At 37.5% G+C, this 18,210-nt stretch overlaps 1 protein-coding gene across 3 annotated transcripts in view; it reads right to left on the bottom strand.

Moving 5' to 3' along the window:
- Nucleotides 1–1,329: 1,329 nt before the first annotated feature.
- Nucleotides 1,330–18,210, bottom strand: part of LOC133517042 (gamma-aminobutyric acid receptor subunit beta-like) — a 41,241-nt gene continuing 24,360 nt past the window's right edge. For all 3 annotated transcript variants that reach the window (XM_061850168.1, XM_061850169.1, XM_061850170.1), the window contains exons 6-10: nt 17,307–17,422; nt 16,531–16,699; nt 16,038–16,286; nt 15,355–15,543; nt 1,330–3,907 (exon numbers count right to left, since the gene is read on the bottom strand). In XM_061850168.1, the coding sequence (XP_061706152.1) occupies nt 3,729–3,907; nt 15,355–15,543; nt 16,038–16,286; nt 16,531–16,699; nt 17,307–17,422 (902 nt within the window). In that variant the 3' untranslated portion in view covers nt 1,330–3,728. The remainder of the gene's footprint in view (nt 3,908–15,354; nt 15,544–16,037; nt 16,287–16,530; nt 16,700–17,306; nt 17,423–18,210) is intronic.

Below are 18,210 nucleotides of genomic sequence, written 5' to 3'. Positions count from 1 at the left end.
ATTAAAAACCATAAAATGGGATAACATAAAAAATACTACTTTTAGGGTCACAAAATTAGCATTATTTTTATTTACTCGAACCGTTCGCGAAACTAGTTACATTCATTTTAACCTACTAGATACCAAAATTTCCGCATAAAAATATTATGGCTTACTACTGAAAATCGCCTCTGCATTTCAAAGCCACCCACAGGAAAGTGTATTGCCAGCAGTGGAACTCTATTGCAAATCCTAGTTATTAAACAGCGCCACCATTTGGCATGCGTTTGAAACAACACAACCTCGACACCCCACATATTCGAAATCGCATCGCATTTTGGTGTTAACGATAGATGGCAACACTATGAACCTTTGGTGAGGAACTCAATATTTTCCAGCCAAGGAAACATTTTTATTTCTAGTCTGTTGATGTTATATTTAGTTCTTGGTGCTTCATCATAGATGGCGCATCCACGCATGTCAGTGAAAATGGATTATACATATTATAGTACCTACATTGTGTATTAAGGGCAGTAGACAACAATTTACGAACAAGTGTTAATTTTAAGCCCAAAGTTCAAGGCGAGAACTTAATTAACACGAGTTCGTTATTCTTCTAGGTGGCACACACGATGTTTTTCATCAAACTTGTCAGAAAAAAAACTAAATTTTAAGCGAAATAATTCTTAAACACGATTACACTTTGATTACACATGTGATGACCGATGAGGAAAACAGATGAACAAAAGATTCACGCCACATAAATATCTTACTTCAATATGTGTGATCAATACAAGTGTTATTTAATGGCACTAAACATAAGGGTGAACGACCTTTAAAATAAAACGCTTTATTAATAAACTTTATTTTATTAGTAACGTATGTATGGTAGGTATGTACTATTCGTTTTGTAATGTCATTCTATAAACATCAATATATTTAATTATTCATCATCTAAGACAAGGTCGTATTATAATTATTATAGTTATTTACAACAAGCATAATTATATATATATTCCATATTTGAAATACCTATGCAGAAAATGATAGTGAATTAAAGAATTATCCTCAGTAAAAGGTTAGCAGATAGAGCTTTAAATACATAGGCATGTAACTGTTTCGTAGATATAATAACATCAATCAAATAAATCTCTGTTACTTATGCTTACCCCCTGGGGGTCGATTTTAGGATTTTGGCCGCTCGATTTTGTCTATTTCGTTCAATAATATCTCAACTACTCGGCATTTCAATTCTACTAATCGAATTGAAAACAAATCCTTACAACCCGATTCCCAATTTCTATCGCTCATATTTCTATAACAGAATTTCGCCGAAAATCTGCGAAAAACCGCAGGTTTTCGAATGATGAAATCAAGCGCCCGAAATTTTAAAATCGGTCCCGCATACGAAGAATTCTTAGTCCATAGGTACTTAAACAGGAAGGTTATTCAAAACGTAGTCAACTTCAGAAATATTTTCTAAATGAATTGAGGTACTTATTCAAAATGATCTTCACATGATTTTATTTTCTTAACACTAACGTTGTGATTGTGGTCAGTTCGTTTTGAACAACTTGCGAAAGTAGCAACTTCTGCTGCTTGCTGACTGTACTTCTACTTAATATTTTATTAGATTCAAATAATAAGATTATAGCTTTACGAAAATTTATTATTTTCGGTGAATCCCTCTACTGTCAAATAAAGGAGTTCGCGTGGCAAAATGCGACATTAGTGTGATACTGCTAAAATAAGTTCCTTATTGCACAAAGGACTATAGAAATATTCTTATACTTATGCCGCACTTATACTTAAACATACACAACAAACAGTCCGGTCGAACAGTTTCAAAAGTATTTTCATCGAATCGAATCATAAAAAAAAAAAGAATGGAATCTTAACCATATTAAAACTACTATTTTGGTACCGTAAAATGGGGTGAGTAAGGATTGCGGGGGGAGTAGGGATGCGAATCCAGAATTTCTTTTTTCAGTAGCTACTTTAATTTTCTTGCTCAGGTCGTGACTCTTAAAGTAATTTTGATTATATTTTAAGAAATATTTCTTCTTCGTAAATTTACTGTCAAAGTTGATTCTCTAAATCGGCGGATTTTTGTTTGAATTTAACTTCGTTTTTATGTGAAAATGGTAAATATTATTTTTCACCACACCAACTGGTAAAGGCCCTCTTGATTGTTCAAAAACTAATGAGAAAGTAGCATTTTATCCACATGTGGGGCAAAGTAATGAGATGCAAATTTTGAGTTGTTTCCTTATGTTAGCTGGTGGAATTTACTTTTAAATAATGATTTTGAATTACGTTCGTTCGGATTTGATTTGGTTTGATTTTATTTGATATTTCATAGTTAATATTTTCCTCGCGTTGGTGTGGTGAAAAATCTTGTGTTTCACTCGGAGGCAAAGTTAGTTTAACCGTCGTGCCTTAGTACCCTCGCAACGCTCAAGATTCCAGTTCTCGAACCACTCGCTACGCTCGTGGTTCAATTTTGGAATCTTTCGCTTGCTCAGGTAGGTATCAATATTAGCACGAGCTTTTAAACAACAACTTTGCCCCCCTGTAAAACAAATAACTATTAAAAAGTAGTGAAGTATCGGAGGAGTTGGAAGAAATTGCAAATTAAATAAACATGTTATATTAAAATGTGCCTTTTTTCATTTCATACAATAATACAAGCTATCCATATAGACAACACATAAAACTAAAGATCATCACAACTTACAGTAAACATTAAATCGTTTTATGTAGGAGCAAAAATATAACATAATTTTGCTCCATAAATAAAATATTCTTTTGACAAGTCAAGCTATTGTCATAATCCGAAAGTGATAACCCTAGTAATTTTCCCGTCTCACCTCCTCCTTACTATCCCTTCTAACTCCAACTACGGGGTGAGCTAGGATTGCCTACTATTTATTTATTTAAACTTTATTGCACAATATAACAAATAAAGTACAAATGGCGAACTTAATGCCTAAAGGCATTCTCTACCAGTCAACCATCAGGCTAAACAGAAACAGTAGTACGTGCTATTATGTGTTTATCGTTGAAACCATGAAATGAAACAACAAATTATCATTGATAAACAGAAATTCATATATCCGGAACACTGTTTTTGTATATTAATCAATGTGCCACTTATAAAAAAAACTTTTACCCAGCTGTGAACTTCGATTTCGTCCCTACTCATCCCATTTTTTGGTATTCCATTGATTGTCACGGGACCGCTAACATTGGAGCCTGTTTGTAGACAATAGTTTATTCAAAGTAATTTCCAAAATCTTTTTAATTATGCCTTTCTCGTACAATGTTTAATTCTTTACTCAATTTAATTAGTTAAACAAATATATTCTGATATATTTTATTGTACATATGTATACCTACATGAATTTTTGACATAGATCCAGATAGTAGATAATAAGTAATTTACATAGAGTAAAACTAAGTTTAAATATTCTACCTTTGTTTTATTTATACATGTTCAATGCCCATTTCATACATAATATACTTTGATCTTTCTAAAACATAGTCACTTTTACTAATTTGGCACATTTATAAAAATGTTAGTTTTGTAACCTTCTAAAGAAACTGGAAAATATATTTTAGATAAAGGTTACATTAATTCTAATAGTGCATTCGATACCAGACGAGTTGTGTCCCCATCCTTATTCTGTAGGAATTCCTGGACTGGAATTTTATCAGTTTCAGTTATATTTTTCTCATAATATGAGAATTCAATCAAAGATGTAGAAGACCCAGTAAACGGCATTAAAGACTAGGAAACAGACGGGAAAGATTACACGCGAGTACGTGTCAATGACGTTGACGTCACGGATCTTGGGCATGGACGCTTTTATGACGGACGCACCGCGCCGCAAGGCGTGGATCATCTTCGGTTTACCGGTCGAACCATCTAAAACATAAAACAGTTATAGATTTATGAGATTCGCACTCGATACGATGGCCACACTGAAAGTTCGGCATAACTTTTATATAAAACCATTCATAAGAATAATAATACATTTAACGCTTCTAAGAGTATTTCCCATTACATTTTATGCACTTGTCCATGCGTTAAAACCATTTTTGGAAGCATATGGCCCAATCACTTGACTGCATGTTTTCGACGTGGTGACTAAACGTATTAGGTTACTGCCTCTCCGGGGGTCTTAAATGTCAAACCCCTCATTAAATTCTTAACTTTGGGAAAACTCACAGGGTACAAGTGAGTGACATTCTCCACATTTTCGGAATCAAAAAATGCTTTTGTCTTTTTGCAGTATAGAGTGACGCATTGTCATGATGTAGAAGGATGCGGTTTATTGGTCGTCTCTCGTGTACTTTCTCAATAACTGTGGGAATTGTATCACTGATCATTTACCGTTCGTTTTAAAAAAGAAACAAGCGATCATTTGTTTGGAAATGAAATGAAATGAAATGAAATGAAAATCATTTATTTCGAGCTAAAAACTCATATAGTGTTAGTACATACAACAATTATTATTTATCTACCTATATATCTAAGTTAGTACAATATAAACAAAACAATAAATACCTAAAACTAATTAACATAATCTATTTCGATGATGCGTTGGTCCGTTGGGTTCATGCAGTTGGTTCCAACGCCTCATCAGTGGGCAGTCCACTCTGACGACAAATACGTTTAGGAGACTGTTGGTGCTACCCTGCAACCTATGCAATAGGGATGCCGCTCTTTTACGCATAATAGCGTAAAAGTCATCCGTACGGGCATCGGCGAACATCCCCGATGCACTGCAGTACCGAGGCAGACCCATCAGTATCCTAAACGCATTATTATATTGCACACGCAGCGCATTGTACGATCGCTGCGAGAAGCCGGTCCACAGGCTGCAAGCATAAAAAGACATGTTTGGCAATGCTTTTGGCTTGTTAACTTTTGTGGGCCTACTGTCATTTTGAAAGACCCATGCACTGGGCTGTTGTTTTATTTTTCGGGTCGTAGCAGTAAATCCAAGCTTCATCTCCTGTTACGATGTTATATACAACATTTGAACTCCCTTGCTTATACTTTAGCAGCATTTCTCGGCACCAGTCAACGGCCTGTTTTTGAACTAAAGTTAATTAATGAGGGATCCACCGATAACATAGCTTTAAATATTCTTTTGACTCATACTTATCTCCCATCCGTTTCCTTCAATGAGTCGTCTCACAGCTGCTACGTTTTCTTTAGTGACCGCGGTCGACGGTTAACCTTCACGAGTCATCATTAAAAGTAACACAGCCCCTACAAAATTCAGCATACCAACGTCTCGCAGTCCTCAGGTGTGGTGCTTCAAGCCCAAACGCATTTTGAAGGCGAGCACTGCACTATTGCGGAGTAAGCGAACTTTTAAAGTCATACAAAATAATTAGCTCTAAATTATTTTCGCGTTAAGTCCGTATTTTTTTTAAATTTACAATTTGTAATTCAAATGTTTACGAGTGGCCAGTAGTGCAAAACATTCAGTGTGGTATGTACGATTAGTACCTACCTAAATACAACACTACTAGGTACTATAATTATTTATGTCGTGTCGTATGCATACTACTAAGGGACGTGACTTCTCTGCCGCATTAATGCTAGAGGGGTGAAGTGCAGCTTTAAGTTTGACGGTCAATGTTAAATGAAACTGGGTGCGTAGCCAACATGCCAATCGTTTATGCTCTGTAGCGAACGAAATGCTACTGTCACTGTCAACTATGGAAGAGTTAGAGTCACAAAGCGCAGCGCAAACGATTGTCAACTTGGCTACTTGGCTAGGCATCCTGGGGCCTTATTCGACATGCACAACTGTCAAATTTCGCGTCCACATCAAATCAACACTTGATTCTATCGCATGTTGATTGTATCAAGTGTTGATTCTATCAACTGTGGATATTATCATTTGGAACAATCAAAACTCATTCATAGAAAAAATAATCAAACTAAAATCAACTTTATTTATTACTACTATACAGTTTGTAATGGCTCTGAACTCGAAGTGGATCGGTTTGATTTGATTGTCACCTGACTGTGGATTGCTAATGTCAAATTTTGACAAGTGTTGATTTTATTGCTAGACTTTATTGTCTATGGGCTTGGGCACCATCTTGGATTTTTTGACGTACGACAGGGAATACCCTTCCTTTCATACAATATATGGCATAGAGTAAGGCGTCTTTTTTTTTAAAAACATAACTTTACAAGAATCAGCGACATCTTGTATCCGATAGTATAAGTAATGCGCTATGAATAATGCGGCGGCGAGTAGTGAAACTATACCTGACAATGTCAATCAATTAAAAAGTGACCACACAGTTGATGGTCGATAAAGGCGATTATTAATTGAATTTTAACGACAATAAAGCACTATTGACATGCGATCTTTTTGTTGAACCCACACCTACACGTCGAATAATGCTCGCTCCACATATTCTCCTAGAAACGCAAATTGTAAAAAAAATTGATGCAATTTACTCCGCACCCAGTCTCAAGTTGCTTCTAAACCACGTTCACGAACCAAGTTGTAACCTAACACATCTGTAAATATAAGGCATATGATTTAGAGATAAAGTCCGTTTTTTTAAAATTACGAGATGGTTCATGAATAACCTTTATTACTATAAAAATAATACTACATTTGTCAAAAAAAAATTCTGTATTGCGCTATTACATAATGCATAAAATTGATATAAAGATAGGTACCATAGTAGCTCGCTCACTTGGTCTATCAACAACTATTTTAATGCTCTTTGTACTCGTATACGCGACCCCATTGTATGTACAGTCGCCATCAGATATATCGGAACGCATGTATGAGATCTCAAATTATTAAGATAAGACCTACTGTCCTGTCTATATTACTTACCAAGACCTAAGTACCTATTATTTATATGTACCTACACAAAGAGAATTCCTATGTTAAAAGGAGATTAAATACATATTTTGTTATTCAACTACAAATAAAATAAAATTTATCTTTTTCAGTTAACACATTTTTTTACCGATTTCTTTAATAAAATAAAACATTAAAGTATTATGTGACTATATTTCATTGTCTTCGGTGTAGATTATTTACTGATGTTCCAATTTCCTGTATCAGTTTGGTACCAGGAAATATAAAAACTACACCTCTTCAAAAACTTTGCTGGTAGTTCGACATCTGTAAGTTTAAATATAAAACATGATAAAAACACTTAAGTCAAAAACGTATACATAAAATATTTGCCCTATATTCTGGTCGCTCGGTAGGGTGCCCAGAAGGCTGGGTGCATTTCCGCGCTGGTTAACAATGCTGATCCTCTGGTCACCAGAAGCCTAAATAAGGCGCTCTCATAGAGCCACGCTAGTGCCCTACAGTTTCAAATTCAACCCCAAGTGCCACAAATATGTAGTTAAGGGTTTAAATTCTGGATCAAGAACATGGAATACTATTCGCTAGTAAGGCCATAGGTATTAGAAAAAAATAATAGTAGGAGACGGCCGTGGTCATGGTAGGTGGTACAGGTGGGCCAGGCAAGCTCTGAAATTATGCACCTATTTTACTATAACTTTGTTCACCTGTGTATATTTACTGTTTCCATGATAATCATTTTTAATATGTAGCCCGTGTAATCGGGCTGTATAATTGGTCTCATATTTTTTAACACAAAATCATAATTTTAATTCAATAATTAATGGTGTTTTACATATTAATCATTAATGTTTAATGTACCTATTTTGCAAAATTTTCTTGCATATAATAATATTGTTTACTTCAATTGACGTGTTTATTATTTTCGTTACTATGTCAACGTTAATACTTAAAAAATTATAACGTGAAGGTTGAGTCCGCAGTACAGTTACAGTTTACGTACATAGTGGCATTAGCACAGTCGGATTAGGACCAAACTCGAAATGTCTGAACAGTCATGAAATTTGGTATGTATATACGCCCCTTAAAGACCCCTTTTTCATGCCCACACCATTTGACATTTGGGGACCTCGAGGAACCGCAGCCATCTTGGAAAATGTGGACCATCCAGGAGAAATTCGCGTTTTACTCTAAATCTACGTTCTTTATTCAATAATCGTGTAAGGCAACATTCAAGCTTATAAAATTCTACATAAAATAGTTTTAGACATCTTTGCGAAAAAAAATGATCTTGCTGTAAAAAATACTTGCTAAACCCAGATTTAGCCCTTATACCCTTTCATGGGATATTCTCTTAATAGGAAACTTGGAACAATAAAAATTCCACTTTTAACTATACATTTGTACATAATCTACCCCAATATCAATATTTTACTTGACTGCAACTTAACCAGAAAGTAGGGTTATGGGTATAAGTACTGAGGATTCAGGACACCCTGTACCTTAGGATACTGTGAGCAGGGCGGGGCTATACTCGGTTCTTGTCAGTATTGGTTGTCCTCCTAAGCTCCTGAAGATAGTACGATCATTCCACGAGGGTATGGAAGCCACAATCCTCCACAACGGAGAAACATCTGCCCCCTTTGACGTACGCCGAGGCGTTCGACAAGGTTGTGTATTGGCACCTACTCTCTTTGGAATTTTCTTTTCTGTACTCTTGAAGGTTGCTTTTGGAGACGATCTACAGGGCGTTCACCTGTACACAAGATCCGATGGTCAGATGTATAATCTTACGAGACTCAAGTCCAAACGTCATAGGGAGGACTTATTTGTAGACAGCCTTCTCTTTGCTGACGACGCTGCTCTCGTCGCTCACAGTCAGACTCAGCTGCAGACCATCTTGGACAAATTTGCAAGAGCATGTGACCTCTTTTCCATGTCCATTAACGCCAGAAAAACCGTGATACTAGCGCAAGGATGTTCAGAACAGCCAACGATTATACTTAACGGCGCACCTCTCGAGGTGGTCAGCAAGTTTTGCTACCTTGGTTCGCTTGTGTCGAGCAATCTCTCGCTCGACGTGGAGATCGACTCCCGCATCGGCAAAGCGGCCACTACGTTCGGAAGACTCCGTGCAAGGGCTTGGGACAACAAACATCTTACGGTAAAAACGAAAATGCTTATTTACCAAGCGTGTGTCCTAAGCACTCTTCTGTATGGAGCGGAATCCTGGACAACTTACGCAAAACAAGAACGCCGGCTGAACTCCTTTCATATGCGCTGTCTGCGGAGCATACTTGGCTTCACATGGAAGGATCGCGTGACAAATGAGTCTGTTCTAAGCGAGGCACAGCTCCATAGTATCACAGCCATACTAAAGAAGAGACGACTGAGGTGGCTTGGGCATGTGTATCGAATGGAACGGACTCGTTTGCCACGTCAAATCCTGCTAGGGGAGGTTGCAGACGCAAAAAGACTGGTCGGGCGGCCAATGCTGCGCTTCAAAGATTGCGTCAAGCGTGATATGGTTACTTTTAATATCACATGTAACCAATGGCAAAAACTGGCCGAAGACCGACCCGTATGGCGTCGTGCTATTCACGATGGTCAAGCCACACACGACGATGCCTGGTTTACCTCTTTAAGAGAGAAACGTATGAGGCGCCACGAGCAGGCCTCCAACCCTCGCCCACCTGGGCAAGCATACACCTGCCGCGTGTGTGGACGTGGGATCCTCTCTCGCATAGGGCTATACAGCCACGAACGCAAGTGTCGTTACCAGGATGCTGCTTAAAACATCTCACGCAGATGAAAAGGCCTGTTATTATTATTACTATGTCAACGTTAATACTTAAAAAATTATAACGTGAAGGTTGAGTCCGCAGTACAGTTACAGTTTACGTACATAGTGGCATTAGCACAGTCGGATTAGGACCAAACTCGAAATGTCTGAACAGTCATGAAATGTGGTATGTATATACGCCCCTTAAAGACCCCTTTTTCATGCCCACACCATTTGACATTTGGGGACCTCGAGGAACCGCAGCCATCTTGGAAAATGTGGACCATCCAGGAGAAATTCGCGTTTTACTCTAAATCTACGTTCTTTATTCAATAATCGTGTAAGGCAACATTCAAGCTTATAAAATTCTACATAAAATAGTTTTAGACATCTTTGCGAAAAAAAATGATCTTGCTGTAAAAAATACGTGCTAAACCCAGATTTAGCCCTTATACCCTTTCATGGGATATTCTCTTAATAGGAAACTTGGAACAATAAAAATTCCACTTTTAACTATACATTTGTACATAATCTACCCCAATATCAATATTTTACTTGACTGCAACTTAACCAGAAAGTAGGGTTATGGGTATAAGTACTGAGGATTCAGGACACCCTGTACCTTAGGATACTGGACGGATTTTTTAAATGACGTATTATTTAGCCCTAAACTTTTTTCTTCCGTTAATTTTAGTAACTTTGTATTGCATAGCACTTGTATACTAACTGTGGATCTACTGATGTCTGTTTTACTGTACTCCGCTCAATAGTTTAGGCGCTAGAAGAAAAAATATGATTTAATATTCGGAGTCCTCTCAAGGCGGCTGTATTGATTTTTCTTTAATAGAACAAGTAAAAGTAGGTTGTGAATGGCAAGAGAAATCTAACGATACGTCATTTAAAAAAATCCGTCCAGTATCCTAATACCTAGCTACTGGGTGTACTGAATCATCAGTACGTACACCCATAACCCTTCTTTCTGGTATAGTCACAGTAGAGTAAAATGTTAATATTGGGGTAGACCACGTACAAATGTATAGTTAAAAATAGAATTCATATTCCTCCGAGTTTCCTTTTAAGAGAATGTCCCCTGGAAGTGTATAAGCGTTAAACTTAGATTCAGCAAGTATTCTCTATAACAAGATGTATTGTTCTGCAAAGATATCGAGGACTTTTTTGTGTAGAATTTAATAAGTTTTAATGTTGACTGTTGTGTTGATGGTACACATTTTCCAAGATGGCTCGGATTCCTCGAGATCCCCAAATGTTAAATGGTTTGGCCATGAAAAAGGGGCCTTTAATTTATATACATAATAAATTTCATGACTGTTACAGAGATTTCGAGGTTGGTCCTAATCCGATTATGCTACATAGTGCGTCCGCAGCAAATTCGGTTCTCCATACAAATGTAGTTACGCTCTCATTTTAAAATGACTTGCTAGATTGCTCTGAAACTTTGTACTTATAATATGATATGGTATGTCTATGCCTATAATTAATTTAAAACATAAATGTGAAATGAGAGCCAGTTAAGTTCAATATTAAGAATATGAGTCGTTGTTGATTCGCCGACAACGGAATTGAGATCTATATGGGTCCCATGTTCTGTGCTGTGTAGAAAATCCTGAAATTATAAAAGATTTGTCTTGGCTAGTTTTTACGTATAGGCTACGTATCACCGAAACGTCACAAACACCACGAAGGTTCGACTTGTACGGGCCGTCGTTTTTCCTATATTCTTACACGCTGCGGAGACCTGGACTATCCGAAAGACAGAGGAAAAGACGATAGACGCCCTAGAAATATGGTGCTGGAGGAAAATGCTGGGGATATCCTGGACCGAGTTTCGGACTAATGTCTCCATCCTTAAAGAACTCCGTATCAAGCAGCGCCTTTCGACTCTCGTAAAGACCCGCATACTCAGTTTTTTCGGTCACGTCTCGAGGAGGAACAACGACTCCATAGAGCGTCTAGTGGTGCAGGGTAGAGCAAACGGAAAAAGACCGCGCAAAAGGCCACCTATGCGATGGACTGACCAAATCAAATCTGCCATGAAGGGTCCCCTGAACGCATTTGCCAGAATGGCCCCCAACCGCGAAAAATGGCGAGAAATCGTACGGCAAGCAACATCTGCGCCTGATATCAGCAGTTGACCACGACGCTCTGCAAAGAGTACAACGACAAAGAAGAAGAAGACGTATCATATTTGTCTAAAATTTGGTTTGTTGGTACACACACAAGGGATAGTCTCTAGCTAGGTACGGGGTGGCACACTCGTCAGCGCGACGGCGATATTTTTTACCTTTTACCTAAAAATCTCAAATTTGTGTACGGGCTCAGCTCCTGTTTCGTCTTAAGCCTGAATTTAACAGATTCTGACTCACAGGGGGCTTTGAGCATGCTGTTGCGTTCGTTTTCAAATTTTGAAAAAAAGAACTAGCCTAACAACACAATAAATGCTTGTTTTTCCGCATTCTTCACTATATCTCCCTGTCTCACTACTATCTGACCTTCTAACCCAGAGGGGAAAATATACCTTATTGGGGCTACTCCATCTTCCTCATGATAAATATATATTTTACTTTACTGTAAAGCAATCGGTACATGTTACAAGATGCACATTGTTAAGAGCCGGGGTTAGAACCCACGACCATTGGTTTTAAAATGAAGCTTTGTATATAATTTGTATTTTTATAATAAATCTGTTTTCTTGTTGACATTTTGTGGTATTGTATTGCTTTATGTTAATTGTCAAGATAGTTCTTTCATCCTGGACAATTGTCACATGCGTCACATGTACGTTTTATGATAGATCTACATCGACGCAACTGCATGTCATTGTCAAAGAGCATATAATCACTACGTTTTAAGAGACGGGACTTCCATACTAGCGAGTGGAATCAGTTTGTTTCGCAAATCATTACCAAAATGTACGACAAAGAACCGTCAAAGAACCATAGTACCAACATAAGCGATTTAAATAGTGTAGTACGCTACACGCTTACGATTCTTATCGATATCGATAAAATGGGGAGGGTTGAAACATAGGCTCCTGTCTACAAATTTTGTACTCGAAATCAGGTTAGCATCGAGTCCACATTTAAGTTGTATGTTATATAGTGGATAGTTCTTAATTGGACTACTATCTGGTCGGGCTTAATGTGGACCCGAATTATTTTAATACAGTTTTTAAGTCGTGTTTTTTTATTTTATTAAATGCTTGATTTTCATAATTATGTGCACATACATGTTTGAATAAATGTAACTTTTCTATGGGAAAATGTATCAGGTCTTCGTTCCCAACAAATTTGGCCCACTGCATGCATCTGAAAACATACAGCCTTGGAAAAGCATGACTTTATCTACAGTTTATATTCCATGTGTTTGCTAATGAGATGATCAACTGATTATTTCGCGCTAATATGCATCTATAAATCATGTTTTTCGGCATCCAGTTATCAACAACCCTATATCAATGCTTTAACTTTTTATGTATTTATATGTCTGTTAATCATGAGAACGGGTCTGGCCTTGTTGGCAGCGACCCTGCCTATGAAGCCGATGGTCCCAGGTTCAAATCCTGGAACGGGCATTTATTAGTGTGATGAGCATGAATATTTGTTCCTGAGACATGGGTATTTTCTATGTATTTATAAATACTTATAAATTAGGTCTATGTACATATATATATACATTATTGCACAAACTGACTTAGTACTAAAGTATGAATGGCATGTGTTGTGGGTATATATATATATATATATATATATCGTTGTCTAAGTACCCACAACACATGCCATTCATACTTTAGTACTAAGTCAGTTTGTGTAATAATGTCCTATAATATTTTTTTATTTATCATAAAAACAGAGATTAATTTTCTTACATTTTAGGTTAATATATTAAATAATCACTAGATAAAAAAAATATGTTAACTAATGACCATTAATGCATAAGTAATAGATAATTTATGCATTATTAATCTTCGACGAATTAATTATGGTCATATTGCATGCTAGTTCTAAGGAAATTTCACATATTTAATTTAATTATTTACACTGATATACAAATAAAACTAGTTATCGATAGTTATAGTACATCCCTAGTTCACAACGAAAAATAATGTAAAATATCTAATTTTCGATGTGTTTATAGCCTGCTGACCCAAAATAAGGTCAAAAGTATCTAAAGCAATACTTACCAGTCTTCATCCAAGGGAAATTTCGCCATAAAATCCCTTTTTTTCGTGATTTTCTCGAGTGGCTCGCTTGCCACATATTTCACACTTAGTAAACCGTTTTCTCGCTGGCATTGTAACAAACTCGCTCTTTGCTCTGATCACGGTTGACTATTTTCGATTTTTGCACTAAATAATAAAGAAATTACACGAAATACCCGAACAAAACATTGAAGCCTTCAAAACAAACAAAGCAATTAGGCTGACAGTAGACTTGATGTAAACTTGACAGAATAAATAGCACTGACGTTTTCTTTTTCTTCGTTGGCAATGATTTGCGAAACAAATTCCATACAAAACTTTTTTCTTCCTAGTTGCGTCAGCCTGATCGGAATTTGGCAGCTAACTCCATCTTGCGTCCAGTAGAAGAATCAAAATCGTACAGGTAAAACTACTCTCTGCCTTAGGATCCCCTTTTAAATGTCATAAATCCAAACATGGCAGCCATACCCATCGACAAAAAAGTCTACCGTTGATCTAATTTCATTTGACAGTTAACTAATACGTATTCGACACGCTTATATTTGACAACTAGAATCCTGACTAGAGCTGGGACTGCGTACCAAAAGTACGTCTCTGTTACTCGTACCAAAAGTACGTCTAAAATACCAGTTTTACGAGTATGACCCCCAATAGGCAGTTTACGTATTTGCCGTGCTTAGGCGTCTTACAAATAAGGATTATTTATACAAATATCGACTTATTATTTCGGTAAGGGTCGGAAATATGGTGACGTTTTGAGTGAAGGCTATGAATCTATTGTCATATTTTTGTTATATATTATTACATTATTTTTAGATACAACAGACACCCAGACGACCATCTGTTAACAAAATTTTATTTTACCTAAAGTAACGGTAAGAATGGAGGTACGAGGTGATAAAAGTTTCATATTTGTTTTATTTCAGAAATCAAAGTCCGTACTTTTAAATACTCGACAAGCTAAAAGTAGTCTATTACAAATAACCTGTTCCAAAAACTATTCCGGTACAACGCCCCGCCTCTAGTGTGGATATTGTTCACTGACAGGTGGTGATAATAGCAATTCGACAAGTCACAATATTTCTCACATCAAATGGAAATCAACACGAAACGTCACTTTTAGCATGTCGAATAAGGGCCCTGATCAATTTGGTCATTTTATTGGCGCCATGAATGATGATTCTAAAGTCCACCTTTATGGTATGTATTTGGGTAAACATTCTTCTCGTTGTCTTGTTTCTAACCACTCTGTCACGCTTGTATGTCCATCTTCTATCAAGCAAATAAAAAAATCGAGTGCTATCTTATGTCTTTCTAGCTGCAGATTATACATATTTTACATGAGGAAAATTAGAAACTATATTTCATCTCATACAAAAATCTCCACTCCGTCGCATTTTTTGGGGATAATGAACAAGACAACGAAAATCATTTTGACCCATTTAACTAGAAGTGCATGAAGTGGCCAATTGAATTATGAGGGCAATAGTATACTTGTTACAAACTTTTTGAATTTCTAGAATGCGGTCTGGTGCGGTAACGTAGATGCGTGTGGTCCCGCTGAAGACGCAGCGACGGCGGCGCGCCCGCCGCGGCCGGCAGCGGCTTGGACCGCAGCCCGAGCAGCGGGGACACACGCCCCGCGGAGCTCGTGCATTCCCGGAGTGCTATGATCTCTTCTGGAGAGCGGGAGCCTGGAGGTAGCATGTTTTGATTAATTTTACTGCCGTTTCGAATTCAATTTCATGCTTGTGAAACTAAATCTAACTATAGATGTCTACATAAATACGAGTATAAATACCATTCACGTGATCTGTAACTTATAAACGTTAAGACTTACACACGTATACGTTTAGTAGACGTATAGACTTTTTTATTCAACCCTTATTACCTACAATATCTGAGAAACCGAGCTTTGCTCGGAAAACATATAAAAACTCAGAAATGCGCGTTTTCCCTGAGATAAGACCTAGCTAGATCGATTTTTCGGCCCCGAAAACCTCCATATAGAAAATTTCATCGAAATCGTTAGAGCCGTTTCCGAGATCCCCGAAATATATATATAGATATATATATATATATATATATATATATATACAAGAATTGCTCGTTTAAAGGTATATATGATATAGTAAAACGTAAAAAATATGATGTCTGCTAAGAACTATAATGGCACAAAATGGCTTACCACCAGAACATTTCAAGTCTTTCTCGACACTAGTGCTCGTTGACATCTCTCCTTTCTTTAACTTGGCCCTTTTCCTCGCTCTGGCGCCCCAGTAGGTGTAGTTGACGGCCGCGTACTCGAGCAGCGCGGCGAACACGAACACGAAGCACATGACCAGGTATATGTCGATGGCCTTCACGTAGGAGATGCGCGGGAGGCTCGAGCGCACGCCCGTGCTTATCGTGGTCATCGTCAGTACCGTTGTTATACCTGGAAGTAGAAAACTCGATAAGTAGAAACTTAAAATAGGTACCCACCTACTGTGAGGAAATTCGTTACAATTGTGTAATTAACAATAGGAACATTTGTATTGACTCCAATATATTGCTGGCACACAGCTAAATAGCATGATCTCCTTTGCAACTGCTGTCTGCAATGCTGATTGCATCAAAGAAAACAACTGTATCGTGTTATAGCGTAAGTTTTAGTAGAGAAACTAAAACAAATAGCTTACCTAAGGCAACTCTCGCCGACGTAGCCTCGTGATTAATCCAGAACGACACCCACGAGAGCATTACAATGAGGATGCAAGGCAAGTAAGTCTGGAACACGAAGTAGCCGATGTTTCTGCGTAGTTTAAAACTCAGCGATAGCCGCTGGTACACGCCCGTTGCTAACTTCTCCTGGAACATTGCATTTCGTTGAACAATTCGTATAATTATAGCTTTTTTTTAAATACTACGTCGGTGGCAAACAAGCATACGGCCCGCCTGATGGTAAGCAGTCTCCGCAGCTCACCCTACCCCTCATACAGCTCTGGCAACCTAACTCACCGGCAGGAACACAACACTATGAGTAGGGTCTAGTGTTATTTGGCTTCTGTAAGGTGGAGGTACTTCCCCTGTTGGGCTCTGCTCTAGATCTGGAATGAAATCCGCTGCGCTGTGCCCTACCACACAAAGAGAGAGATGCCCATACCTCTATTTTGGACGTACCTAGTTTAAGGACGTACACACTTCAATTAGTTTAGATATTATTTGTCTATGGTGTTAGATATTCCATTATTCCGCAATTTTATAATGCTTTTAAAACTGGACTTAATAGTGAGGTTACATGTTTAATTCATATAAATAAACTGCTGACAGGACCTTGATGGTTTTTTAAGGTTTCAAAACGAATAGTATTATAACTAATTTTCAATTGCAGTTTTTTTTTTTTTATATAGGCCTGGGCCTATCAAACTGTGTCCGTTTTTTTAATAAAAGAAGTAAAAAAAACTTAATAACTTACGATTCTATCATTAGTTTCATGTCCCAGTATTGTAAACTGAGGCAGCTCGGCGTCCTCCACACCGCGTACTGGCGTCTCCTTCCAATACATCACCACGTCCGACACCGTGTACCCATCTGTAGCGTGAACGGTATGTTAGCATGCTGTTAACGCATACGCTGTCAGAAGATGACCCAATATGTCAAGTATCTGGGAGCTACTCTTGGTACATCGAGCCACCGTTTTCATTTTCAAAGGGACATCGTTAATATGTACGTAGGTACAATCCCGGACTTTAAATATTGAGTTAGGGTTTACTTCGCATTTGATATCGTTATTATTGACAACCAGATTAGCTTGAACCCTAAATGGATCAACAATTGAAGTCTGTGACCGTACATACATTTGTATTTAGGTATTGAGTAGATACTTAATATTAAAAGATCACCTTAAGACATGACAATTCCGTCTGCTTAATACTTTCCTTCATTACCCAAAAATACTAATCTAGCCTATTTCGGAAATATTTGCAGTCTTTTCACGTGTAGAGTAGGTAGGTAATCTACAAATTTAACAAAACGTTTTAAGAATATTCCATAAATTACGTACTTTATTTAAAAAAAACTCACGAAATGGCGTTTATTAAAGTGATTTGGTAAAATCAAAGCTTGTTGATTTGCGAACTAAAATTAAAAAATGTGACTGGCGCGCGAAAAAAAGAGTGCGAGTAAAATGGCCAGAATACGAGTAGAGTGTGTATGGAGCATTTGTTAACGTAGCACCAAATCAAGCCATGCAAGGCTAATTGGCCAATCGGGAAAATGGTCAAAGTCTGTATAATAGAAGTCTAACACGTCTTCGTTAGCTAGAATGACGGGAAAACGTTTGGGCTAGAATTTAGTTTCATTTTTGTTTTAGGCGGCTG

This window comes from Cydia pomonella, chromosome 4 (assembly GCF_033807575.1).
Source record: "Cydia pomonella isolate Wapato2018A chromosome 4, ilCydPomo1, whole genome shotgun sequence".
Lineage (NCBI taxonomy): Eukaryota > Metazoa > Arthropoda > Insecta > Lepidoptera > Tortricidae > Cydia > Cydia pomonella.
Note: the sequence above shows the minus strand (reverse complement) of the source record. Positions and strands in the feature narration are given on the sequence as shown.